This window comes from Rhinolophus ferrumequinum, chromosome 12 (genome assembly GCF_004115265.2).
Source record: "Rhinolophus ferrumequinum isolate MPI-CBG mRhiFer1 chromosome 12, mRhiFer1_v1.p, whole genome shotgun sequence".
Taxonomy (NCBI): domain Eukaryota; kingdom Metazoa; phylum Chordata; class Mammalia; order Chiroptera; family Rhinolophidae; genus Rhinolophus; species Rhinolophus ferrumequinum.
The window spans coordinates 47,518,886-47,545,159 of NC_046295.1; the positions used below are offsets into that span (position 1 = coordinate 47,518,886).

Genomic DNA, 26,274 nt, shown 5'->3' on the forward strand with positions numbered 1-26,274 from the left:
GTTTGTGGTAAAAGAACTAACAATTCAAGGCCTGAATAACCATCACCTCATTTAAGATATGGAATGTCACTGTCACCTTTGAGTTCCACCCTCCTGCCCCTTCAGCACTTTCTCAATCTCATTCTCTTCTCTCTAATCTCAGAGGTACCTGGCTCCCTTAAAATTTGCTTGTCATTCCCTTTCTTTTCAATTTTCCTACTTGTCTGTATCCCTAAATAATATGCTGTGTAGGTTTACACATTTGCTAAAATTATAAATGGATTCACACATATTCCGTATATTCTTTGACAACTTGTTTTTCACTTCATGGTTATGACTTTATCTATATACAAACAAGGGATGAATCTCGAAAACCTGTTAGTTGATTAATTTTATTTCATGAAATACTTTTGCACATCCTAAATCCCTTAGTCTCTTCCACTCTTTTTTTCGTTTTGCACCGGGCCAAAGAAAATGAACTGATGAGGGGTTAAGGATTACCTTATCCTGTGTCTTCCCTGTTATGTAAGAAAATTCTAGAAATGGTTATCCTATGGCTTTCCAATGGTCTTAAACCAAAGCTCAATGAACCTATGCCATATTTAAAGTGAAATGTCTACATCGAAGAGTTAAGGAAAGGTATTGACATTCAGGGATTTAGAAAGGTTGTCCTCAAATGTTGAATCAAGATTTTTTGGGTGAAGTATAGTCACCGGGAAATTAAATTCAGTGTACTGCCACCATTCACTGTGCCCTCTGGTTATCAACTCTGTGCTGTACTTTGAATTTGGATGCCTCCCCCCGTCCCCCAGTCGGCTTGTGCAGTCACTAACTAGGTGAACGTGTTCCACTTACCCATTTTCCATTTTCATGGCACTCTTCAGGGTTATTTTAGGTGTTTCTGTCTCAGGCCAAAAGAGTTTAGCAACAGCCAGTGATGCGGGCGCGGACATAACTGAAGCAGTTAACAAGTGGGTGGACGAAACCTGCAATTTCAGGACAAAAAAGGCCAACTTAGGTACAGCTTTTCTGTTGTGCTCAGAATAAATGACACAAAAGCCTTATAAAGGAAAAGATGGGCAGGAACTGATTTTATGCCAGAAAACAATGTTTCTTTGGAGACTTGGAAGAGCTCAAGTAGCCAAGTCAGCATCACGTTGAGAGTCAGAGGGAGAAGGCAGGAATTTGTGTCAATGAATCATCTCCTCCAGGAGGAGCACAAAACTAAAATCAGATCATTTCAGAAAATAATTAATCCTGTGCTGTAGGAGCTTTCAAAGAAAACTCTCCGTTGTCCTTGTAAATGTTCAAATACGCCCTAAAGCCCATATTTCATTACCTCATCAATTTAGATAGGGGATGTCTGGGGGTACAGACATAGATACACCCCTTTCCATCTTCCTTTTGTTTTCCTGAAATCCTTTGTGTCTTTGCATAATATTCCTTTATCCAGAGTCCCTTTAGTCTGTAAACTATTTCCGTTTTCCTCACTACTGGTCTACTTAAACTCTTTTCCCTTTCCTCCCCACAGGAGATTCCAGATTTCTGGATTCTCATCCCTGTATTTTCAGAATTCCAGAATCAGCACCTCTCTCTTCTCCTATTGGGAGATCTGGTCAAATTGCTATTCCTGAGGTCTCCTTGCCCCTTTCTTCTTCCGTCTTCCCACTGATTGGCCCTTCGCATCCTCCCTGAAGTCGTGGAATGAAACTTGGCTATCTTGTAAGAGTTCCTAACCACCTAGGTCACACAGCTGTTATTCTCTCTCTCCACTGTGGGTTGTATCTATGTGTGGCTTGTAAGCTCTGTGCTTGGGCACATGCACCAGTTATAACGTTCTCCAGCCCCATGCCATAGGTCACCAGCTCTCAAAGTAGGTTGTACGTTGGAAACTGGGGACTTTAAAAAAACAACAACAAACTATTGATGCCTGGGTCTTATCCCAAGAAATTCTGGTTTAATTACTCTGGGGTATGGGCCTGGCAGTAGGACTTCTAAATGCTCCTGGGTGATTCTAATGTGCAGTAAGGTTTGAGAACCACTGCTCTAGGCCTGGGGTCGGAAAGCATTTTCTCTAAAGGGCCAGGGAATAAGTATTTTTGACTTTTGGGGCCACAACTATTCAAGTCTGTAGCATAAAGGCTGCCATAGAGAAATGAATGGAAGTAGCTGGTTTCCAAAAAAACTATGATTATAAAAGAAAAAGGGAGTGACTCAAATTTGGCCCATGGGCCATAGTTTGCTGGCCTCTGGATTAGATTACCTTTACTAATATAATAGTGTCATTTATTTATTTTTAGACAATTTAAATTTTCAGCCTAAGTAACCTCATCGTATGATTTTGTTTTGTTATGGTTGCATGTAATTCACCTTTAGGTGGCACAGATATGAAAATGAAGCCCCAAAGCTCCTTGGGGTCACTCCATTCAAATGCCAAAGAAACTGTGACCAACTATACAGCACAAAGGACACTCTTTTGGCCTCCTTATCTAGCTGCAATGGGAAAAAAAAAGAAATAACAATAGCAAAGACAGAAGAGGATGTATTTTCCATAAATTAATCCCCAAACTTTCTTACCCCAAAAGAAATGTATGCACCTAAGACACTTCCAGCAATGGTAGCAAACCCAGCAGCCATAATTGCGTGGAGTTCGGACCTGGTGATGTATGGTAAATACGGTCGGACCAGCAGTGGAGACTCTGACTAGAAAAAAAGAGCAACTGGATTAAATGTTCCCTTTTAAATCTGGGGAATTTATGCCAATTTCTCAAATTTCCATTCTCTAAAAGCAGTATTTCTAAGAGTGGACTCCGAAGACATGCAAATTCTCAGACTTACTGAAGCAGAAAAGACCTCCAGGTGGTTCTCAAGATGCATACTCAAGTTTAAGGACCCACACTGTAGATATCTGGGTCATTTGAACTCCAGGACAGTGTGCTTACAGTACAGAGTCATGTGTGAAGTTGGAGCAATTCACAAGGCCAGTTCACATAAGTCCCCCACCTAGCCTAGGATTTGATTCTGATGTCTGTGTACACTTCTGTAAGGTGGGAACATCACTGGCCAAGTAACTCCACCCAGTGGCCTGGCTTTTTGAATTGTGATTCCCAAGCCTCTGTGACTTCTCATTTTTCAGCTTCATTCGACAGATCCTAAACCTCTTTGCTGACACCACAGGGAACTAGAGAGACAAGTATGTATACAGAGGGTGCCCAAAAAATATATACACATTTTAAGATAACGTCTCTGAAAATGCATATACATTTTTTTGGCACCCCCAATATATATAAAAATACCAGCAATACAAGGACAAGGGCCCACTGGCCCTTTTCTCATTGAGAATCAGAGACCCCTCTCTTCTGCTTGGGCGGAAAGAACTTGGAGAGGGTGTAGTTGTAAGGGTTTGAATCCCATTAAGGAGGGCAGGCTGCCTGCAGTGTGGGGCTCTCCATAAGTAATAGCTGTACTTTTAGCATATTAAGTATCAAATGGAGCACCATAGAAGCATGTGTGCAATTTTACAATTTTCCCCTCATTATTTCTAATTGTTCTACAAGATTGAATGTGTTGAGCTTCAATTTATGGACTAAATAAAACTTAGTACATGAGCCCTCTTACCCCGCAGGTAGGAGTAATCAACTCAAGATGGTGCCCTAATTAGTCCTGAGAGACTTTATGACTATAATTATTATAATTGCAACTCCTAGGGAAGGAAGTATGGGCCCTGCTGCAAAGACTGTGCTTCAGGCTAGTAAGCTGCGCTTCCCAATAAGAAGCCTGCCTGGAGCATCTGTACGCCTAGGATTTGGGGCCGTGTGTTTTTCTGGGTGACTTGATTTTTGCTTCAAATCCAATTTCCTTGGGCAGTCATGCTAGCAAGCATTCACACTTGGTTTCCATGGTGTGTGATGCCATTCTGCCTGAAGCTACAATCCTGAGTGTGAGAACGATCATTGCCATTTCTTACTTAGCTACCCCTTAGGAATGCTGCTGTTTTAAGGGATAGAGGTGTCATTTTTATTTTTATTTTTTGCTTAAATGGACATTAAACAAAAGAATATTTATCCATGATTTATCCATGTGATAGATCAGAGAAGTGAAAATGCTTTTTTGTTCATCAGCATTTTTCTTCAGGCTCGGCAAAGAAGAGACTGTTAGCCAGTTCCGCCAAGTAAAAATGAGCTCAAGTATGTATACAGCTGCATGGTTGTTGGTCAAAAGCCTTTCCTGGTCTCTTTCATTACTACGAGCTTTATACTACCGAGTGTAAGACTGCCTTTGCATGTCTGCAGCTCCAAGAGAAATGGTGAACTCCATTTGAGTGCATGAGCTGTTAGCCTCTGAAGGGGAGCCAGAGTCCTTCACAGTTCAATTAAGTCAGAAAAGATTTGTTGAGAATCTATACATGAGAAGCCCAGTGCTTTGATAAAATGATTCAATCTCTCTTCCTCTCCATAATTTTCAAGAACCCAAATCCCACATTAATGCACCAAGACTCTTGGTGTGTCTCTCTCTCTCTGTCTCTCTCTCTCTCTCTCTCTCTCTCTCTCTCTCTCTCTCTCTCTCTCTCTCTAGAATCTGGATGTTGTCAATACTAAATATTCCGTGTTTTTGCCATGCTTCCCCTACACGGAAAGAAATAACAGTCATTTTTTTATTCCACTTTCTGGGAAGAGTATTCACTTCAGCAGGTCTTTTGCTTTGTTTTATTTTTTTGATATTACAACTTACCTGTCCAATGAATATATTGCCAGCAGCAACTACAGACTCAATAGGAGATGATCCCATAGTAACTAGCATTAGCCATCCAACCTAAATGGGAAAAGCCAATGAAGAACTATTTGTATACACAAAACTTCAAAGTAGGGATAAAGATCTTTAAACTGGAGGAAAATACTGCAGACTTCAACAATTGTTGGCAGGCAGTGCCGGTGCTACATGTGAGTATATCATATCTAGGCCATAGAGCAGGCTGATTAAATCCTCCTTGAGTGGTAAGTCTGAGTCATTGTATATACTTTGAACATTATACAAATGAATTTCTGTTGAAATATTGTAAACAGTCATGCAGGCTGTACTGCATTCCAGGCACTTTTCAAGCCCTTGATTCTAGTAATGCGTTTAATCCTCACAATAACCCTTTGAGGGAGGTCCTATAATTATGCCCATTTTATAGAAGAGGAAATCAAGGCATAGAACAGTTTAGTTGTTTTGTCAAAGATTACCCAACTAATAAGTAGTGGCGTGTAGTTGAAGTTTGGCCTTTCTAGTTAATTCAAATGAACATAGTTTATAGTCCCACTTTTGTACTGTTACTTCCAACCAGAGATGGTGGGGCTACCCCAGGATGAGGACTTTCTGTTGCATTTTCTCTCCTTTCTTTATGCTTAGACATGAGCACAGTAATTCTGAATGTTTAAATAGACAATCAGAAAATGATGAGCCTTGGCACTCTTGCTGAAATTCTGAATTTGTTGACTGGTTCTCTCTCTCTCTCTCTCTCTCTCTCTCTCTCTCTCTCTCTCTCTCTCTCTCCCTCTCTCCATTTTATTTACTTACAGAGATCAAAGGAGGGCTTTGTCTGTGCCCAGGCCCTGTATGTACTGCCTTGCTGTCATGTGCATTCAAACTATCTTACAAATTTCCTAGTTTTGTGGTCTAACATATGAGTGTAGGATTGACAGGTGCTGGGGCAGCAGGACTGAGACTAATTCTTCAGACTTTATTTTTTAAATTTGTGTGCTTATAAAACTCCCCCTGGAACGGAAAGCAGTGCCCGCTTTCCTCTGACTTGCTTTAATGCTCTAGCAACTCCTGCACCAGGAGTGCCCACTATCGTGACCTCCTGAGGATAAGCAGTGACTCTGTGTGAAGCACAGCTGGATGGCCAAGATGAAGGGAACAGTGCTGCTTTCCTTGGCAGCTGTCTGACTTGTTGGAGTCAAGTCTGTGGCTAAAGAAGTAATTGCTAAAGTTTCATGAAGATATCCAGTGGGTTGCAAGTCAAAGCCCTATTAGAAGTCCCTGAGATAAAATTCCCTCTATGGACACATGTAGGAGTTTTTGGGGTTTCAGTCTAATAACTTGGGTGGTGGATCTTCGTACTAAGAGAAAGGTACTTTGGAAAAACCTGAATAAAAGGCATTTAAGACTTTGTCCCTGAAATAATCAGCTCTACACCTGTCACCCAATCCCTTGCAGTCCTGGTACCTTTTGAATGATCCATTGCATCAATCCAAGATAGTAGAGCATGGAAATTACAGTGCTGAAGAAAACCACGATTGGCAGGACCTGGGGGTGGGACGGGGATGAAGGTGGTCACAGGTTAATGTTGGCCCTGCTAGCATTAGTATGTTTCAGATCACTCTTCTTTCTGCTTCCTTTTCTGAGACATCATAAAAGTACTGGAAACTCCTCTTGAACTAAACAACACTTTTATTGGGTGGCTTCCCCATCCACAGTCTCTTATTCTAATTTGTTCTGGATAAGCATATTATATAGGAAACTTGACTTTTTTTTTTTTCTCTGCTATGATGAACTTTTCTTACTTTAGTTTCTCGGAGAAGGAATGAAGTTTTGGGGGAATTTGTAATAACTGGATTAACCAACTGAAGGCTAATGGCAGATATTCTTGCTCTGATATGAAACAGACATGGGCATCACCACTCATTAGCAGTGTTACCTGGGTGGAGACTAAATGTGAGCAACCTCAGATCCTTATTCATAGTGGCTACACAGATCAGAAACAGCGTGGTAGGTGCTTATACACAGTGCCTCCTACAGAGTAAGCACACATTAGTTTAGCTTTTCACGTAAAATTAGTTTACTTACAGATTTTTGAATCACTAAAATGATTAACCTTGGGAAACTAGTTTACTTCTGTGTTAACAAAATTGTCTTTTTCTAGATCCTATTTTCCTAATGCTCTTTGGGTGCGTTCAATGCAGCCTGTGTGTCTACAGGGAACAGTTTCTACTCTGCAGAGGTCACACACAGCTGTAGTCTGTGTCCCTCTGCACTCCTACTCCTTGTTCCCCAGCTAAATGGCCAGGGACAAGCTGCCACCAGAGGCACAGAATGACCAAGGACAATTTGTGCAAGATCTAATTTGGAAAAAAAGTCTATTAATAATATATATTAAAAGACATTCTGTGCCATTATTGAGAGCTCACTTACTTAATGTGCTTTTATTGGCTTTAATGGGCAGGCAGAACCTTCCTGAAAGCTTCAGGGAGCTAGAGGGGCTCATCTCTCAAATGTTCCCACAGGGAATCTGCTTTGGCAGAAAGGATGAAGGTCCCTCCCCCGGGGGACGAGATCTGAAGACACTCAGACAGTCTGGGCAGCAAGGTACTCTTTCCTTGTGACTTTATTTTTCCCCGTTCTGAATTAAATTAATGATATGAGCATATTTCAATCTCAACATATAAACATTTCATCTTGTTTATAAGAAGGCTTAGTTATCTCAGACCAAACATCAGATCAACAGTTTTAAACATCAGATCAACAGTTCTTTTTTAAAACATGGATTCACCATTCACACTTGGCCTAACTGAGGCAGGGGTAATTTGGAATCCCTAAGTGAGCAATGTAGAAGTGCAGGAGCAATAACACATCACAAAAAGGAAAGCTGAATAAAAAGCCATATGGATTTTTCTGACTCATCAACAAGTATTTATAGGGAATTCCCAGAGGAAGTGAGCTTCCTGAGGCTTGTGGGGGCCTTGGGAGGGAACATACTAGGCTTGAGCATGGGGCCAGGTTGCCTTTCTCCTGTAGAATAATGTCCCTCCTTTGGCTGGGAGAAGGTCCGGCCTCTAGGCCTGCCCAGGCAAAGGCTGTGCTGAAGGAAAGATGGAGAAGATTTAGCATGGGGGATGGCTCTGGAAGGACAGAGGTTGATATGGGTGACTAGCTGTCCTGTTTAGCCTTGGACTGAGAGATTTCCTGAGTTCAGAGCTGTCACCATTCCTGAACCTGGAAGCCATTAGTGACCATATGCCTATTCATTGCCAGGTGCCTACTAATCTTTCCCCAGAAATCTCAGATACTATTACTCCATGTGATTTTTGTAAGTATCTTAGGCAATGCTACAAGCCCCCCAGCAAAGGATTTGAATATTTCTGACTTCCTCTAGATGTTTCTCTTAATGCCAAAGTAACAAAATAAAATGTTTGCAGTCCACTGACTTCAGATATAATTGTAAATGAACAAGGGCAGTAATGTGTTAGGTACCTACAACATGCCTGGCGGATATATATGACTGGTTTCTCGTCAGTTAGGTTCTATCTGAACATTAACGAAGACGGAGGAGTTACTGCAAAGACAGTGACTACATAGAAAAGGAGTCTGGCTTTACCTTAAATGCAAAGAAGTGGTCTGTGTATTTCTCACCGAAGACAAATGAAGAACCAGCGTTAGTGTACTCCAAGAATGTCTGAGTTGAAGAAAGGAAAAGAGCAGATCACTACGACCACTGAAGTGGTGATTACAATCCACAGTACCTACCAGGCTCTGCAGAAGCTGGGGACCCAGCAAACGTGTTGAACAGACTTGGAAAGTTAATTTTCTCAGTGTTTCCCCCTCCACTGGGAGGCGTGGAAGTGTATTTTTGACCTATACCTGCATATAGATTTCCTGTCATTTCTGACATTCAATCTGACTCTAAGATGCTCAAGAATGAGCCAGGTGTGGTAATTGGTCCCGGCAAGCCACAGATGGCACATAGATGGTACTAGTCACCACTAGGGGCAAAGAAAGCCTGTTTCTCTGTAAAACCATCTTAAAAGTGTGACACCCTTTGGATAGAATGAAAGGGGCAGTCAGGATAGGGAGTGATGTAGTAGGTGATATGGATAAGGGACAACCATAGTATTAACAGACTAGACAGATTAACATACTCTACACCCACAAAATTATTTGTCTAACTCATGCTACAGAATTAAAATTTGGGCAACTAATGCAGACAGATAAATCTATTTCTGACATGTCTTGAGGATTATATTCAAATGTTAAAAGCACTATAAAGACAAGGTGTTCATTTGAACCCAACTTACCTGAACTTGTTTGCCTAACCACTCAAAAGCTATAAATCCAGGCTCAGTCCTTAGTATTAAGAGCCCAAGAAGAAACTGTAACCCAATTCCCCAAAAGACCGGCCTCCAGTAAACCTAGATAAAAGATGAAGAGATATATTGTATTAGAAATTTAGTGCTGAACTCAGCATCGATGCCCAGAGGATCACTCTTTCCTGGGAAGCTTCTCACATGTGGCCTATGACTTGCCTTCTTTGGGAGGCCAAAGAAGTCGTGAGTAGAGAATCCCTTGATAGAATCACACCCAAACATCTCAAGGCTGCATTCCCTGTTTCTAATGCTGAGTTTGAGGATTTCAGTCCTGCAAGAGTATGTAACCATTATGGCATGATAAAATAACAGACACAAGAGTAGTCCTAGAAGGGCTGGTAAAAGAGTAAGGAACTGGCCTTCCTAGTCGTGCTGTAAATATTGGATACATGCCATTCTTTCCCCCATCTGGAAAATGGAAATACAGAACATGATTTCTCTGTGTGCCCAAGGTTTGTTGATCTGATAATTTGTAAGTGAATTAAGTGAATTTCCACCCTGTTGAGGGGCTCTCATTTCTCTATAAAAGGAACCAATTAACTCTGATGCAGACCCAGAGAGTGCAGCAGTAATGGACAACCATCTGCTTTCACTTTTGGTGCAGACACAAGTGGCCTGCAAAGAACTATGGGGTTGGAGGCATAGAACACAGCGGAGATATTCACCAGAACAGGACAAAAGATTTGGATCATATTAGGTGACTTTTACTTCTTGGGTCAAACTTTCAGCCAGTAAACTCTTCCAGAGTTTGACATTATGAGTCATATGTGAAAGCTTCAATGTCTCAGAATTCTTGCTCATTTAATGGGTTTCAGGCTGACAGAACTAGGATAAGAATTGAATTCCATGTGAACAAAACTGCTTAGGACAAAGTTTTGGAGTAAAAAAGCTGAAATTTCAAATGTAAGTTTGATAAACTGCAGAATCCAGTGATAGAATATTACATTATTTGCTGGTCTGAGTAAATCTTGATCAAAGGGATGAGTTTTTTTTTTTTTTTTTTGTATATGTGTTTCATGGGGATAGGTGGGGACACGAGTAGAAATTGGGGGGACACGAGTAGAAATTGGGGACATGAGTAGAAATTGGACTTGACAGGAGAACATCTCACTGGTTGTGTTACTGGAAAATTACTGAGAATGAGAAATGACAGAGTAACTGTATTATGAATATTTGGGAAGAAGGGCGCCCCTAGCTACTTAAAATATCATAGTAAGGTAAGACAAATATTGAATAACAGTTAACGTCTCTCACACTCATTAGTTTGAGCAATTTACACATGAGAAAAACAGGGGAAAAAAATCCCCCAAAAGATCAGTTTCCTACTTACTTTGGTTGGGTACTTGGAAAACAGAAATAGCAGGAGAATATACATGATGACCCCACCGAAGGATACCAGCTGCTGTTGGCCCAGTTTGGCGGTGTCAAAGATCAGCCAGAAAATAACCCCCAGCACCAGTGAGCTCCAAATCACCCTAAGAGAAAGGAAGCACTGGCATCATTTGCTGTGCTAACTGCAACATCTTAATCAGGCTTAAACTACCAAACAAAAAATATTGATAAGAGTAACACATCCTGGCACCAGGAAGTTGTGCTTCTAGATATTGCAGCAGACCTTCTTTGGTTGTGGCTATAAAGGCAAATAGCCAAAAAATTAAGCAATGTGTCTCTCTCACTCCACAGCTCTGGGGCTCTTTGCTGGTTCAGGGATATATGAAGGGGTCAGAGAGGGGAAAGGAAGTTTGGAGAGGGAAGTCTGGTGATTTCTGAGAGAAATCTATTGGGAGTCCTCACCTCTGTGTTGGGAGATGGGTGAGGTGTGACCTTCTTCCTTGTAAGGGAGAACTTGAGATGTGCTCTCTGCAGTTGGAGGACCTCACCTGAGCCTCAGCAAGCCAAGTCAGACTTTAGACTGGGCTCTGACTCCCTGGGGAATTTGGCAGGCATGACAAGACTGACTCATGACTTGGATGGCAGGATCAGAGATGGTGCTGTGTTGGGATTGCACAATCCTGGTTTGCTTCGCCAAGGATGTGTGAAGTTTCCTGGTAGACGCCATGTGGGCCATGCTGGGAAAAACTGGTCCTACCCGCCTGGAGAAAGAGGAGTTCCCACAGACAGAGACTGAGGGAAAAGCCCTAAGCGGTTACCTGCATAGCTCTGGGTCCTACAGGAAAAGGTTGGCTTTAATAATGCACAGGCTCTTCCTCCCAAGGAGGCCACAGGAGGAAGCTACCTCCCCAAGTCAGAACTGTCACATGTTTTGGACAACATTCTATCACTGGTAGCACTTGAAATTCGGCAGTTTATAGGGACATTTGAACACATTTCAAATGAGTCATTGCCTTATCTAAGCCTTGATTTCCTGCTTGTAAAATGAAGGTATTTTAACAGATTATCCCCTAGGTTGTTTCTAGCTTACAGTAGCTCATAAATTAGGCAGCAATTTCAGAACAAATTTTTGGAACAGTGTTGGAAGAAACTAATATCCCTCTCAACTGCAATAAGAGAACCAACTGCATTTACCACTTCAGCCAGAACCAATGGTTGTCCAGAAGCCTTCTGCCAGGAGAGAGGAACTCATCAATCTGATGTTCATATTTGGCCATAAAGTGATCCCAGACCACAAAGAAGATGGCAGCCACAGTGATCACGAAAAGAGGAAGGGCTCTGTGAAAGTTCAGCACACAGGCCGCAATCACCATTGCCAGGTAACCTGTCCAGGATGCAAAGGCAGACAGTGAACAACACCAACACCAGCTGGAGACCAGTGTCCAGCACTGATCTGGCACAGCCAAGGGCAGGTTCAATTAACAAGCTATTGAATACAGGAATGCTCTTGATATTCTTGATGTGGGGCTATTGGCTCCTCTGATTATAAATCCCTAACAGTCTCACCGCGAATGCTAGGAGGACAGGCTGCTAGGTCTCTTTTCTTATAGAACCTTGTGAGTTCTTGAATCACAATGCTTGACCATTGGGCCTCTTAGTACTAACCAACTTTTTCTGGTATCCAGACGCAGCGTGTAAGCTTCTATTAGAGAAAAGCCCAGGTGTTGGAGAAACCACTGGCAAAAGGTATTGGTTCTCCTGGGTGACAGTTCAGATTTGGCGTAAGCTTGAGTAGGAAAATCTCTGTGTCACAGAGTCTCTAAAGGAAAGTGGAAGGGACTTTGGAAGAGGAGATTCAAGGTTTCTCATTTAAGGCCAGCAAACACTGCTTGGTTTGCAAGTTAAATTTGGCTGGCCACTTGTTTTTGTAGGTGGCAAGTGCATTTGTATTTGTATATTTGTATTTGTATTCTACAAATGAAGTCATATTGGAATACAGCCATACCTGTCTGTTCACATTTGTGCTACAATGGCAGAGTTGCGTGGTTTTGACATATGGCCAGCAAAATGCTATCTGGCCCAGTACAGAGAAAACTTACAACCCTGCTATTCCCTGTTCCACCTGTGTGAGTACCAGCAAAACCACTGACGTTGGAGGTGCAGCAGTCTTGAATTTATATCTGTGGACTTGGGTGGGAGGCTTCACATTCTATGGACAAGATTGCTCTTTCAAGTGGGTGGACCCTTTGCTCTGGGGGGAGTGCTTTTCTGTGTCCAGTCGACCCTTGAACAACACAGGTTTGAACTGCATGGGTCCACTTATCTGCAGGGTTTTTTTTTTCAACAAATACTGTAAATGTTTTTTTCTTTTCCTTAAGATCTTCTGAATAACATTTTCTTTTCTCTAGCTTACTTTATTGGAAGAATACAGTGTATAATACAGTATCAAATACAAAGTATTTGTTACTTGACTGGTTGTCTTATTGGTAAGGCTTCCAGTCAGCAATAGGCTATTCGTAAAGTTTTGGGGGAATTAAAAGAGATACATGGATTTTTGTGTGCTGGGGTGGGAAGTGGTGCCCCTAACTCCCTTGTTGTTCAAGGGTCCACTGTAGATAGTACGGTTCTGCCTTCAGGCAAGAGGAATGGGCCATGTGACCATAGATGACTCGTAATGTGATATCCATATAAAGTATTAATTGCTTATATTTCCCCCTGCAATTAGGTTCTGGCCCTGTGATTACCACCATGTTTTCTATTACCTCAATTTATATTAACCAACTCTCAAATCCACATCATAATAACGAGGGCTGCGAAAGTGGGTAACCTGAAAAATTAGCTACTGGCTGCATAAACTGGATCCGGAGACAATCTGCATAGGTACCCAAGCTGAGACCCGAAACTCAGGGCCTTCTTGATTATTTCCCTGCCTCGTTGGATGATTCAGTGAAGTGCAAGGGAAAGGGAAGATTTATTTTCTTTCCACAGAAAGTTCAGCATAATATTTGGAGGACCCTAGAAGAGAGACACTGGTATTTTATCCCCTTTTGTTATTTACCTGCTAATAAGATGCCCCAGATGATGTACCGAATGGTGGTTTTGTGTTTCCGACAAAAATCACAAACTGTACCGTACTTCCTTGCCAGATACCTGTAACAACGCAAAAACAAAACAGCATACGGAAGTAAACGCTAAAAACATGAAATAAACTGGCATGATATGGCTAGATGAGGCTTTGTAAATAATGCAAGTAAACAAACAAATTCATGAAGTATATGTTCTACAAAATTGAAATGGGAAACTCATTTCATTTTAGTCTAAACTCAGCCATGGCCTGGATCAACCTCTGCTGAATGGATGTGCCAAGCTCAGAGCTATTACAGAGATGCAGAAAACATGCTCCTGGAAATAGAATGGGGGAGATGAATAACAAAAAGCTGAAAATAAATCATAGGATGAGAGTGTTTCTCACTGGAATATGAGGTCTTCTATTATCTTTTAAGCCAGTTATTAAATGTTGATTTAAAAAAAAATATCCAATGAACTCTCATCCCTCTGGTTCCAAGAAATTTGAGTAAGATGGAGGTTCCCTGTCATCACTCACTATACTTTTCAGTGGGAAGCTGACAGACTTCACTCGGTGCGTGGAATGTAAAGTAGGATTTCATGGATTTGAGAGCTATTAACCAGTGGGCTGTCATATAGCTTTCTTAGAAAGTTCTGGAATTGTTGGCATGTCTTCGTTTCTGTCCAGAGCTTTGTTACGGGGTGGTGGGTAATGTGTGCTTGTGGTCACTTTTTGCAGAGAAGATCATGTCCACCAGTGAGTGAGATTGGAGAGGCCACAGGGCTGGTCCCACAACAACTGTCCTCTGCTTCTCCTGGGATGCTTCTGGTGCCTCCACACCTGCTCTAAAAACTGGCTGCCCCGCAGGTGCCTCTTTTCTCAATGTCACATCTAGCAGGGGCCTCTCCTTCTCCCACTTGAGGCCGGGTGGAAGGAATTTACTTGCACATTTAACCATTGCCACTTCCCGGATAGCATTTCTAAAACAACTATTTCTCATCCTGCATAGAAGATTCCCAAATGACTTAGCCCTCTGCTGGGACCTCCCTCCCCTCAGTGAATTCCTCCAGTTCCCTTCCTTCCAGCAGTCATGCCCACATGTCCTTGAAGGCTCAGCCCCCTTCAAGTTTCACGGCACAGCAAGTCCTTCACTTCTATAAAGCCTTCTTCATCCCCTCAGACAGAGGCATTCCTCTATACTTCTACTTCTTTTTTATTGTGTTTTGTTATGAGGCCTTGACTGACTGACGTCCCGGAGAATAGATCTCTGTGAGCCCTACGGCACCCGCACCTTGGACTTAAGGGTGGTTGGCAGGTTATTGGTTGAATTACTAGATAAATGAAATGGGAGTGTATATTGCTTTTTTGGAACAGTATTTTGCAGCTGTGGGTTGGGACCCATTAGTGGGATGTGAATTTGATAACCATCACTAAAAGAAAGAATAGGACACGTGTATCACATAGTGAGATAGGGATTATTGCATGAAACTTCTGTCATTATGCATGTGTGTGAATGTGTGTCCTGAGAATTAGAAACATTGTTCTAGGAGATATTGAGGGAATATGAGTGTAGTAAAGACTAAGTTTTTCGTGGTCTAATTTAGGAACCGCAGATGCTGCATTATCCTCAGTTGTGGATATAGTGTTAAAAAGCAGCAGTGGTGGAGGGTAACATTTAATAGGGCACATCCATCTCCTTTAGGCTGGATTTATCAGGTTTTTCTAATTGCAGAGAATGCATGTAGTCCATTACAGCAACCTGACACAGTGTAAAATAAAGTAACTAGAAGTAGAAGCTTCTGCCATTTGGTTATCCAGGCTGAGCCACTCCCAGCCTCCTCGGTTGTTTTGGCCCCACTGACATTAGTGAAACCTGAGTACCTCTCAGCACCCTGGAGAGTCTGAGTCTCCAGAGTCAGAGATTCATGAAGTACAATGAAGGATGGAACAAAGCTCAGGTTTCCGAGGTGGTAAATATTCTTCCTGATGTATATGTGACAAGATCTTTCAATCCTAATTCTGATCAACTCCAGAGATGTCCTCTGATACATGAAAACAAAGTTCCTCAGAGATTTAGGAACTAAAGTTAAATTTATTTAGGGATTTAGAAAATTGACAAACCTTTTAGTGTTATGATAGAGTACCATACAATCTTGGACTAGGAATCAGAAGCTGAAATTGTTAAGCTAGCTTTTGTTCCTCTCTAGTTGACTAACCTTGAGTAAGTCACTTCTGTGAGCTTCATTTTCCTGGTTGAAAAAAAGATAATACAATTTGCCTCTCCTACATCGTGGGGTGATAAAGGCTTGGAATACCTTCAGGATACCACAAGGTAATAGCAAGTTTGTTGGGATTTTAAATGGATCGGGTTTCGAGAAACCAATTGCTTATTGAGTGACACTAAGAGGAAGAATTAACTACTTTTGTATGGACTGGAGCAATTAGTTGGTAATTTACACCTGTAATTAAAAAACTGTCTTAGGGTTCCAGGGTTCCCAGGACATCAGCAGTTTGAATTTACCATGTTGATTATCCTAGAGCTCCATTAATTTTTCTGAAAATGGTGTTGGGGGATCGTGGGGAAGGGGTATTCGTGGTATTATTATTAATAAATAATAATAAATTTTGAAAATTAGGTGAGGAGAAAGCAAAGTAGCAAAACCATTTTGTTTAGGAAATAGGTGTAGTTATTTCTCTGGTTTAAGCCTGTACCCTTTTTGATGTGTCTCTTGATCCTCCTCCTCATCTTCTTTGTTTCTTGGAGAATCCTGCTCAATGGTGACCTGTCCTTCACCCTGGAAATCAACATTGGAACAAAGATGGAATAATAAGAATCCTGGGAATATTGGACCCTGATTTTCTTTGCTCAGAATTTTGGCAAAGAACTTTCAAAAGGTCTTTTCAAATTATTATGCAAGAAGATAACTCCTGTTATCTATAATACTTACACAGGTGTTTTCCTCCTTATCACAAAAAATCCAGGATCATACTTATCTTTCCCTTTTCTTCCAAAGGAGCTGTTGATATTGTCTCCCTTTCTTTAGGGAACAGGCTCAGATCTCAGCTTTTTTGTTTCTGTCTCTAGTGCAATCATTCAACCCTAGCTCTGTTTTTAGGCACGTGCTAAATGAAGTTAATACCAGAGGCTGCATAAATCTCCCTTTATACTCTGCCTGTCATTGTTTCCAAAAATGGAGACCAAAGCTGGTTTTATGTTCCTGGCAGCCTAAGGCTTGTTCTGCAGATGTAAACACTAGCTCAGCATCTTTAAGAGCTTATAAACCTCCCCTTGGGAACGAGGGTCCTTCTATCAGTTGGTCTAAAGGGAAGTATTTCTCTTCCTCAGCCAGCCCTTGCTCTAATTAATGAGTGAAGTATATACCTGGGCAATCTTTCATGGAGATCTTTCCAGGTACCGTTTGAGCTCTTCAGCCTCCATGTCCCATCCTGTTCTTGGGATGGTGTACAAGATTTCCTTCCTCCATCCTTCAATGATGTCTTAAATAGCTCAGCTATCATAAGCAATAGCGAGGGAAGGTGAGGAGGAAGTATGCAGGTGTGGAGTGATTTTGAACACACACTAAGTGGTACACGGCTAAATCTCAGCTTTTGTTTCCTGTCATATCCCATATGGCCATTGATTCTCTTTAACAGAACTCATAGAAATAAGACATTGGTATGTCTCTGAGCTGAAAGAATCCACAAGGATCATGTCATTCTTTGATGTCAAACTACACTGTACTTCTGGCTGGACTCATTTTCTGGCTGGACTCCAGAAACTAGAAAGGTGAGAGGATAGTAATTGCAAGCGAGACCCGCTGAGTCCAAGCTGCAGAGGCTGAGGACGGGGTAGAGATGAGCCTTCTTCATTTTTTCCCCCATCTAACACCTAACTTGGTCAATAGTTAAACTGTGGCAAATATTTGATTTAAATGATCATAATAATTTTTTTTACAGTGAAATTATCCCAACTTACCTACTATTTGTGGAATGTCTAGTAGTACTATTGTTTTCTTCACCCCCACCCAACCTTTTCCTGTCTTTTAAAACAAACCCAAACAAACCAAACCAAACCAGAACAAAGCAACAACAAAATCTTTTTGACTCCACAGTCATGGGACATCTATCCTTCCTCCTTCCTTTCACCGCCAAACCACTTGAAAGAGTTGCCTTTACTTTTGGTGACAACTGCCTCACATCCTGCTCACTCAACCCACTATAAGCAGACTGTGACCAAGATGGCGTCTACCAAGGTCACCCAGGGGCCCATTGCTGCGAATCTAATTAGCTACTCCTCACGCTTCATATTCCTGTTTACAATAGTAAAGTATCTAATTTTTTTTTGTTTTTGACTTTTTTTGTGAGACAACTTTAAAGAAGACTTTTTAGAGCAGTTTTAGGTTCACAGTAAAATTGAGGGGAAGGCACAGAGATTTCCCATATACCCTCTGTCCCCTCCCCACTACTGTCCTCTGATTATTGACTTCTCCCACCAGAGTGGTACATCTCTTTAGTCAGTGAACCTACAAAGTCCATAGTTTACATTAGGGTTCACACTTGGTGGTGACAAGAGAAACATTCTGAGATGTCCTAAATTAAATTACAGCAGGCTGGAGGGTGGGAAGAAGAGACAAGAAGTTAATCAGTTAACAGAGCCAAGAGCAGACATCAACAAAAGACTGTTCACATTCCTGAATGTGAAACTTTGAATCAACTTCCAGGCAGTTATTTCAGCTCTTATCTAAAGAGAATAGCTGACCACCAATTACCACTACATCCTGTTTACTTGAACTTTCTGGACTGTTTGTTGTCTGGACTGTTGCCCACAACCAATCCAAAAGCAGAGAACATTTCTTCGTTATGGACTTTGCACCTATCCCAGAACATTTTCTGCTTCACCTTCTCGCCCCCCATGTCTATAGCTAATGTAAATTCTTTCAAAACAATTCACATATATCTTCCCCAAACTCATTGCATAAAAGAGCTCCATCATCCCCAGTATGGCAGACATATTGTCTTCTCCATCTAGCTCTGCTGCTAGTCTAACCAAAAAGGATCTGGTCTTTTTTCTGGCTAGCATATAGCTCAATAAACCCTATTTTCAAGAAACCATTACAGTATCAGAGTATTTCCACTGCCCTGAAAGTCTGCTGTGGTCCACCTATTCATTCCTTCTTCCTTTCTAACCCTTGGCAACTACTGATCTTTTTACCATCTCCATAGTTTTGCCTTTTCTAGAATGTCATATAATTGAAATCATATGGTATGTAGCCATTTTAGATTACTTCTTTAACTTAGTAATATGCATTTAATGTTCCCCCATGTCTTTTCATGGCTTGACAGCCCATTTGTTTTTGGTGCTGAAGAATATTGTATTGTCTGGATGTACCATGGTTCATTTAACCATCCACCTACTAAAGGACATCTTGGTTGCTTCCAAGTTTTGGCAATTCTGGATAAAGCTACTATAAACTTCCATGTGCAGGTTTTGTGAGGACAGAAGTATTGTTTTCTTTTTTTGTTGATAATATTTAGTGAAATGGTTACTTTACAATATATCAAATGATAATAGACAATAATATGTGCAGAACAATCCCAATATAGGTAACACGTGCATGATTATAGGTCTTTTTTTTTTTGTCCAAATTTTGCTGCAATAATTTTCCAAATTTTCTACTTCCGAAAAGTTAGGGTTTTTTTTTTTAATCATTAGAATAACTCCCCACAATAAATGGCTCTATAGAGGGCACCCAGAATTACTAAAAATAAAAAATAAAAAAGAAGGATGATCTACATGGATAATTTGCTCACTTTTTAACAGTAGAAGGCTTTCTTCAAATGAGATCCTACCCAGAATTCAATATATATAAAAAAATAACAGTGGTGTTGTGACAGAGCACTCAGCCTGCTGTGTAACTTAGGTGTTCCACGCTAGGGCGTGATAGACACAGTTTTACAATCATATGTTAGAACCTTTCTCGTCAGCTTCATTTACCTTAAAATTGAAATTTTTTTGTTTATGCCAATGCTTTCTGCCTTAGCATGGAGCTTGAAACCTGTAATAGTGAAATGTCAGAGACATCTTGGGTACTCTCCACATCAGAGAACTCTGAGGACAGGTGTATAAACACAAAACCTTTGGGCGTACAGGTTTTCTTTGTGATTCTGCCTTACACAGTCCAATAACCATTTAACTCACTCCTCTGAGTGCCAGCTGAGTGCCATGCTTTCTGTCCCTGTAGCTCTCAGGTGGCTGTTGCACAGTGGTTACCATGGTAATAGACTCAGGCAACGATATCCAGCCATACCTGTTTGGTGTTTACGTGTTCTCTGTTTTGCACAACTCTATTCCTTAGCGAGTTGTCGTTTCCTGACGTGTTCTGGTTTTCATGAAAGTCTTCTTCATTCTAAAAACAAAGTACAGATTGCAAAAGTAAAATTTCAGAGCCAAAAATAAATGTTCTTTCAAAGAATGATGCCTAGAAGACTTTTGAGGGTGGGGTGGCAAAGATGAGGTGTTCAGATGATTTCGCTGACTGAAGACAGAACCAGTGAATCTTGGCTCAAAAAGACACATAGATAATTTTGTTTTGTTTTGATCTGGTAGAAAAGATTGATGTAGTTCAACTTTAGGAAGAGAGAAAGGAAGACAATTGCCTTTGTCTAGGCTGTGTTACTTTCTAATTAGAAGAACTGAGGCGAAGGGACAGGCTTCCAGGCTCTTTTCCATCTCATAAGATTTTAACTTCTAAAATAAAACAAAATATATAAAAACTATAGGCTGGACAATTTTATCCTTAGATGTTGGATTTATGAGATGTTAAAATGTGTTTTGTTTGATTTAAAGCAATGTCTGGTTGTAATGAGAAAAAGAAAAATGGCTTCTTTTGTGAGGCCCTCTTGGTTTTACTTTAAGGAACTGAGTAGGGTTTGCTCTTTCGGGGGTCTCCTGACCCCTTAGTACTGTTTCCAGATGTGACAAACATCTGGCTCATTTCTTTTTTACCTTCTTTGGGGGGTCCAGTCTTTCACCCATCTCATCCCAGCTTGTCTTTTTACATGACACTTCATTCTAAGTAAGGCAACCAATGGAGAAAGAGTGTCAGGGAAGTCCTTATATCTTTTTAGGAAATGTCCCCTGCTAGCTTTGTTGGCTGTGAACTTGTCTTTGAAAACAGAATAAGTGTACAACTTTGATTTTAACTTTGGATCTCTGGCTGGCCCCAAGGATCTAGAAAAAATTGCAATTCCAACTTGTGTTGCATTTTCCATTTGTTGAAACACAAGAGTGTACAAACATGAAAAGTCTCACTTGCAGCACCACATGATTTATCCATAAAAGTCCGATTGCCAAACTGCCATTTTGTGCTTATACATGACTGCAGCACAGTTCCTTGCACTTAGCAGATACTAACAATTATTTGTTGAATTAATGAACCACAGTGATTTTGCACTAACTGGTAAGCAATATAATACCTCTGGGTATTTTGTATCAAAATTCATGGGTGGGGGGCAATGTATATAGTATGGAAAAATGGCAAAGTCTTGCTAATTGCTGAAGCTGGCTGATGGGTACAAAGGGACTCATTTTACTGTTCTTACTTTCATGGATACTGAAAATTTCCTTAATAAAACGTTAGAAATAAAACCCACCCAGGGTTGGTGGAAAAAAAGGACCCAGGCAACTAAGAGGGTTGGTCCTCAGGGTCTCAAATTACATGTGTGATGGTAGGCAGGGAACATCTTTCTAAGCCTGAGTCTACCCATCTATACAGCAGTTTCTTCTTCTTTTTTTAAATATTACCTCCATTTTATTTTAAATTAATTTTTATTTTTCAATTACAGTGGACATTCAATATTATTTTGTATTAGTTTCAGGTGTACAGCATAGTGGTTAGACCATACAACACAGTTTCAGTTTGGTGTTTTTATGATCTCTTATGTCCTGACATTCTCTGGTTCCATGAGGAGCTTCAGCTTCTTGATGCTGATTATTCCTGCCACCTGGTGGCAGATTCTGAGACTTCCTTGTGAAACACAACGATGGAGCCTGGCTTTTTAAAGATAATGAAAGAGGCAGGGGTGTGTGTGGGAAGGTGGGGAGGGCTGCCAGCGGTGGGCGAGGTCGGGGGAGAATGTAACGTGGGCATGAATGACGACAAAGGACGACAAAGGACGGCACTCTGAATCGATTTTGTAACATGTAATGGGATAGTTTTACCCCCAGGAGAGGACACACCTGGTTTTTTAACGTCTTCAGGAAGAACAATGCCTCTCATTTGAGGATTTTTAACAGAAATAATGGTGGTGTTGTGGGTGTTGATTGGGGCCTGAAAAATGACCCTTAAGACACGTGCTTCTCCGCTTTTTTTCAAATTGGAGTCTTGGGGCTGTAACAGGTGGCTCCTAATTACTTCTTAGCCCATTTGTGTTTGGTTTGTTTGCCCCTCTATCTATTTAGCAATTCAGATTGCTAGATACCTTAGTACTCCACTGGCCTCTGACAACCATGACTGTGTTCTAAGAGCAAAGCTGTCACGCCACTGAATGAGTGGGTGCTTGTATGAGCATTTCTAGTTTACAGCACGCCAATTTTTATTCCTCAGGTTAGCATTAGTTGCTGGGCATGCTAAGGGTGATGATCACAGATGGAGCCCCCTCTGAAGGGCAGATCCGTGAGCCAGGGGTACATTGTCCGTGGTGTTCGTTTCCTACCCTTTGATCTTGAACTTTCCATGCTGCTCAAGCAGCTACAGCTCCACAGTGGCTGTTACAGGTGGACAGAGGCCTTTTATTAATTTCTTTTCATTCAGTTTCTAAACCATATTATAACTTCTAGAACATAGCAACTTACTGAAATCATTCCTTCCCATTAATTTGTGGTGTCCCCTTCTATAGAATTTCACCTGAACACATGGCTGCCTAAAATAAAGGCTACGTTTCCTACATTCCCATTTAACTAGATTCTGGCCAATGAAATGTAAATAGAAGTAGTGCCCTGAGTGGGGTGGTTCAGGGAGGTTCCATGAGAGATGGCTGGCAGGTACTCTTTGTCTCTCTTTGATCCTTTCCTTTGTCCTGCTGCCAGGTATGTGGATAGTTCCACCTGGGCCATGAACACAGGGCCCAACCTAGTGATATGAGAGAGGTGAGCTGGGGTGAGGGGGACTTGAGTGTCCGAAAACCTTGAGTGCTTCCATTCCAGCTCTGTACTACCTACTTCCTGATGTTTATCTGCAGGAAACAAACTTCTCCCTTATTACTTTTGCTTTCTGCTTTTATTTGCACCTGGACTGACAGACTGACATACTTTAAAAGTTTTGTATTTGATTCTAAGAAGCCTGTGAAATGGGTGCTGTGATCCTCCTTTTTACAGAGTAGGAAACTAAGGCAAAAACAAGTAAATCACCTGACTTGGGTTACACAACCAGAAATAGCTGAGATGGGATCTGAACCTAGGCTGTCCAACCTCTGGCCATATCATACCTGTAGAGTTTGGCCCTTGGGCCAAGACCTTTGGCCTTGGGAAAATCTAAAGACATAGTAGTACACCTCCAGATTAAATTCCCTTTCGATGAAGAAAGCTTGGTTTGAATTCTAGACATAAAAGACAAGAGTACAAATGATAGAGGTTGTGGAAGATTCCAGAAATGCTGGTGGCCGCTTTTAAACTATGTGTAGGCTCTGGAGGTCATTTCTCAAGCCAGAATTTTTCAAGCCCCACCCCACAGACTGATTTTAAGTAGACTCTATTTCAGTAACATGAGCGGGCACTCTTGCATTTGTGGACATGCCATGTCTCTGTGATTACTTTGATAATTTTCTCCCAAATGTGTCTGCTCCACTCACTCGGTCTCTCCCTCCCACTGTGGCCCTGATTTCACAACGTGACTTCCATTTCTCAGTTTTTGTGGCTGGGATTTCTCTGCTGCAGACTCAACGTCACTGTGACAGGAGAGCCTTCCTTCCACCTTCTCTATAGAAAGTGCTCTGTCCTGATGTTGCTCTGACTGTATGACTGGCCTTGCTGAGGGGGCACAGCTGGGCTTGAGGCTGGGGCGAGAATGGAAACCTTCACCCCAAGGAGACTTTTATCCTGACCTTTGGTGGGACATAGATCCTGTAGGTTTATGAAAGACGGGAATAGCCCAGCAGGCAAATGTGATGTGGACACAGACCCTGAGGAGTTGCTATGAAGCTCTTTAACTGGTTTTAGGGCTTGGCACTTCACAGTGAGTTCTATGTGGTGTTTGATTATATACTTTGGCCGGAAGGCTTTATAAAAGATTTAGATTGGTGGCCAAAATTGCTTATTTTATCTATCTATCTATCTATCTATCTATCTATCTATCTATCTATCTATCTACCTACCTACCTACCTATCTCTTATCAATTCCACATCTCTGTATACCTTTACAGCAATCTTCCTAGAAGCAGGCAGTGTAGTGCACTCTGAGAAGGAGAGATGCCTTAAATATTGCCAGGGACGTCAAACTCCCAATATCTGTGACAAAATTGGGAATATGATGTCAGTTGAATTTGGGACTGTGTAAATCTATATATTTCACCAAGAAACCAGATATTTTATCCATTCTTCTCTGCTGAATACCATGTGGCCAAACATACAAGTGTTTAATAACTGTGTTTGAATGAATGGAAAAGGTATTCCTAGGGCCTGTTGAGCTGATTATAGCAGTAGCTGAAACAGTGTCGCTACAACTGAGTACAGACCGAACGGTACAGGACTGCTTTCTCTACTTCTCCAGAAAGGTTATCTGATGTTCTACTATTCTAAACCTTAGGTGTCCAAAGGAAGGTGTCAGAAATACATCTTTAATTTCTGTTGCTTTTTGGAGCTTCTTCAAGTGACCTAACCTTTCTATATCCATTTCTCTGAACATAGAGTAAGAATAGACTAGAGCAATTGCCTCAAATAGTAACTTAAAAATTGCAAAATGCAATCTAAAGAGATTGTAGGAAGAAGCTCAACATAAACCTTAGGATGGCTGCTTTCTGGAATATTGATAAGTTATCTGTATTAATTGGTGCTGCATTGTGATAAAAAGCTTGGGTTCCATGGTCATACCTGGGTTCAAATCTGGCCTTAATTTTTTGAGGCCCCATACCTTGTTATAAGGGAATGTTATATTGGAGTGTAGCATTCATTACCTGCCTCCTGGGACTGTGTGGTTGTTCCAGTGCCACACATAGTAACAGTTCATTGACTTTCATGTAAGGCCGATGGTTTAGTTGCTACTTGCTTGTTTGCTCTGGGGCGTTGACAGTCACATTGTTCTCCATAATTAAAATTTGGCTTGTAAAAGTTAACATCTGTTTTGTGACTCTGATCTCTTCAAATTGTTTGAGATCATTCTTCCCCCGATTTATTTATTTATTTGCTTATTTATGTTCAAAGTCCATAAATGACATATATTTTAAGGCCCTTTCTCTATCATGTTTTCCTCCAAATTGTATGGGCTTTGCCTTGAAGGATTGCATTTTCAAAGGCAGTATTCCAGACGCCTTTGACCTTTCCCTGTTGCTCCTGACCCTCTTGGCTCATGTAACCCTCTTGGCTCATGTAACCTTCCGGCTCAAGTCCTGGGTTTATATAATCCTTAATGTGAGTTAATGGGCACTGGATAGACTGTTCCTTCCTGAGATGTTCCTGTTTTTCTTGCCAGCCTGTGAGGGTTTCCAGACTGGGTAAGGAGCAGCGGTGCTGTGGGAGGAACCACCTGGTAAGCCTGGGGCTCATTGGCACTCTTCTCTGGCAATTCTTCATGCTCGGAAGGGAGCTTTGAATTGTGATCCCGTTGTGATCTTTGTGAGCCAGGGCAAATGGAAACCCTCAAGTATAGGAATGGAAGGAAAAGGGGAAAGAGGCAGAGTTCTGTCCCTGAAGGAGGAAAATGAAAGGTTTACTAACATCAGGTTAAAAAAAATAAATTTAAACACTTAATAAAATGGGTATAGAAAGAAAGTACCTCAATATAATAAAGACCATATATGACAAACCCTCAGCTAGTGCCGTACTCAATGGTGAAAAACTGAAAGCTTTTCCTCTAAGATCAGGAACAAGAAAGGGATAGCCCCTCTTGCCACTGTTATTCAAAATAGTATTGGAAGTCCTAGTCAGAGCAATCAGGCAAGAGAAAGAAATAAACGGCATCCAAATTGGGAATGAAGAAGTTAAATTGTTACTTTTTGCAGATGACATGATTCTTTATACAGAAAACTCTAAAGACTCCACCAAAAAAATATTAGAAACAATAAACAAATACAGAAAGTTGCAGAATACAAAATCAATATACAAAAATCCACATACTAACAATGACATTTCAGAAAGAGAAATAAAAAACAACAACCTTTTGTAATTTCATCTAAAAGAATAAAATACCTAGGAATAAGCTTAACAAAGGATGTGAAGGATCTATACACTGAAAACAATAAGACATTATTAAAATAATATTAAGAAGACATAAAGAAACAGAAAGATGTTCCATGTTCATGGATGGGAAGAATCAACATAGTTAAAATGGCCATAGTACCCAAATCAATATACAGATTTAATGCAATCCCTATTAAAATCCCAATGGCATTTATAAGGAAACAGAACAAAAAATCATCAGATTTGTATGGAATCACAAAAGACCCTGAATGGCCAAAGGAATCCTAAGAAAAAAGAACAAGGCTGGAGGTATCACAATCCCTGACTTCAATTTACACTACAAAGCAATAATAAAACAGCATGGTATTGGTAGTAAAACA

General features: G+C 41.0%; 1 protein-coding gene across 1 annotated transcript in view; it reads right to left on the reverse strand.

The window, feature by feature from the left end:
• The window catches only part of SLC28A3 (solute carrier family 28 member 3), a 51,019-nt gene that overhangs the window by 8,333 nt on the left and 16,412 nt on the right, over nucleotides 1-26,274 (reverse strand). Inside the window, exons 2-12 of the mRNA XM_033123257.1 lie at nucleotides 19,812-19,910; nucleotides 16,216-16,298; nucleotides 13,495-13,586; nucleotides 11,631-11,820; nucleotides 10,435-10,579; nucleotides 9,036-9,149; nucleotides 8,339-8,416; nucleotides 6,190-6,270; nucleotides 4,711-4,791; nucleotides 2,557-2,682; nucleotides 835-965 (exon numbers count right to left, since the gene is read on the reverse strand). Of these exons, the coding sequence (XP_032979148.1) occupies nucleotides 835-965; nucleotides 2,557-2,682; nucleotides 4,711-4,791; nucleotides 6,190-6,270; nucleotides 8,339-8,416; nucleotides 9,036-9,149; nucleotides 10,435-10,579; nucleotides 11,631-11,820; nucleotides 13,495-13,586; nucleotides 16,216-16,298; nucleotides 19,812-19,910 (1,220 nt within the window). The remainder of the gene's footprint in view (nucleotides 1-834; nucleotides 966-2,556; nucleotides 2,683-4,710; nucleotides 4,792-6,189; nucleotides 6,271-8,338; nucleotides 8,417-9,035; nucleotides 9,150-10,434; nucleotides 10,580-11,630; nucleotides 11,821-13,494; nucleotides 13,587-16,215; nucleotides 16,299-19,811; nucleotides 19,911-26,274) is intronic.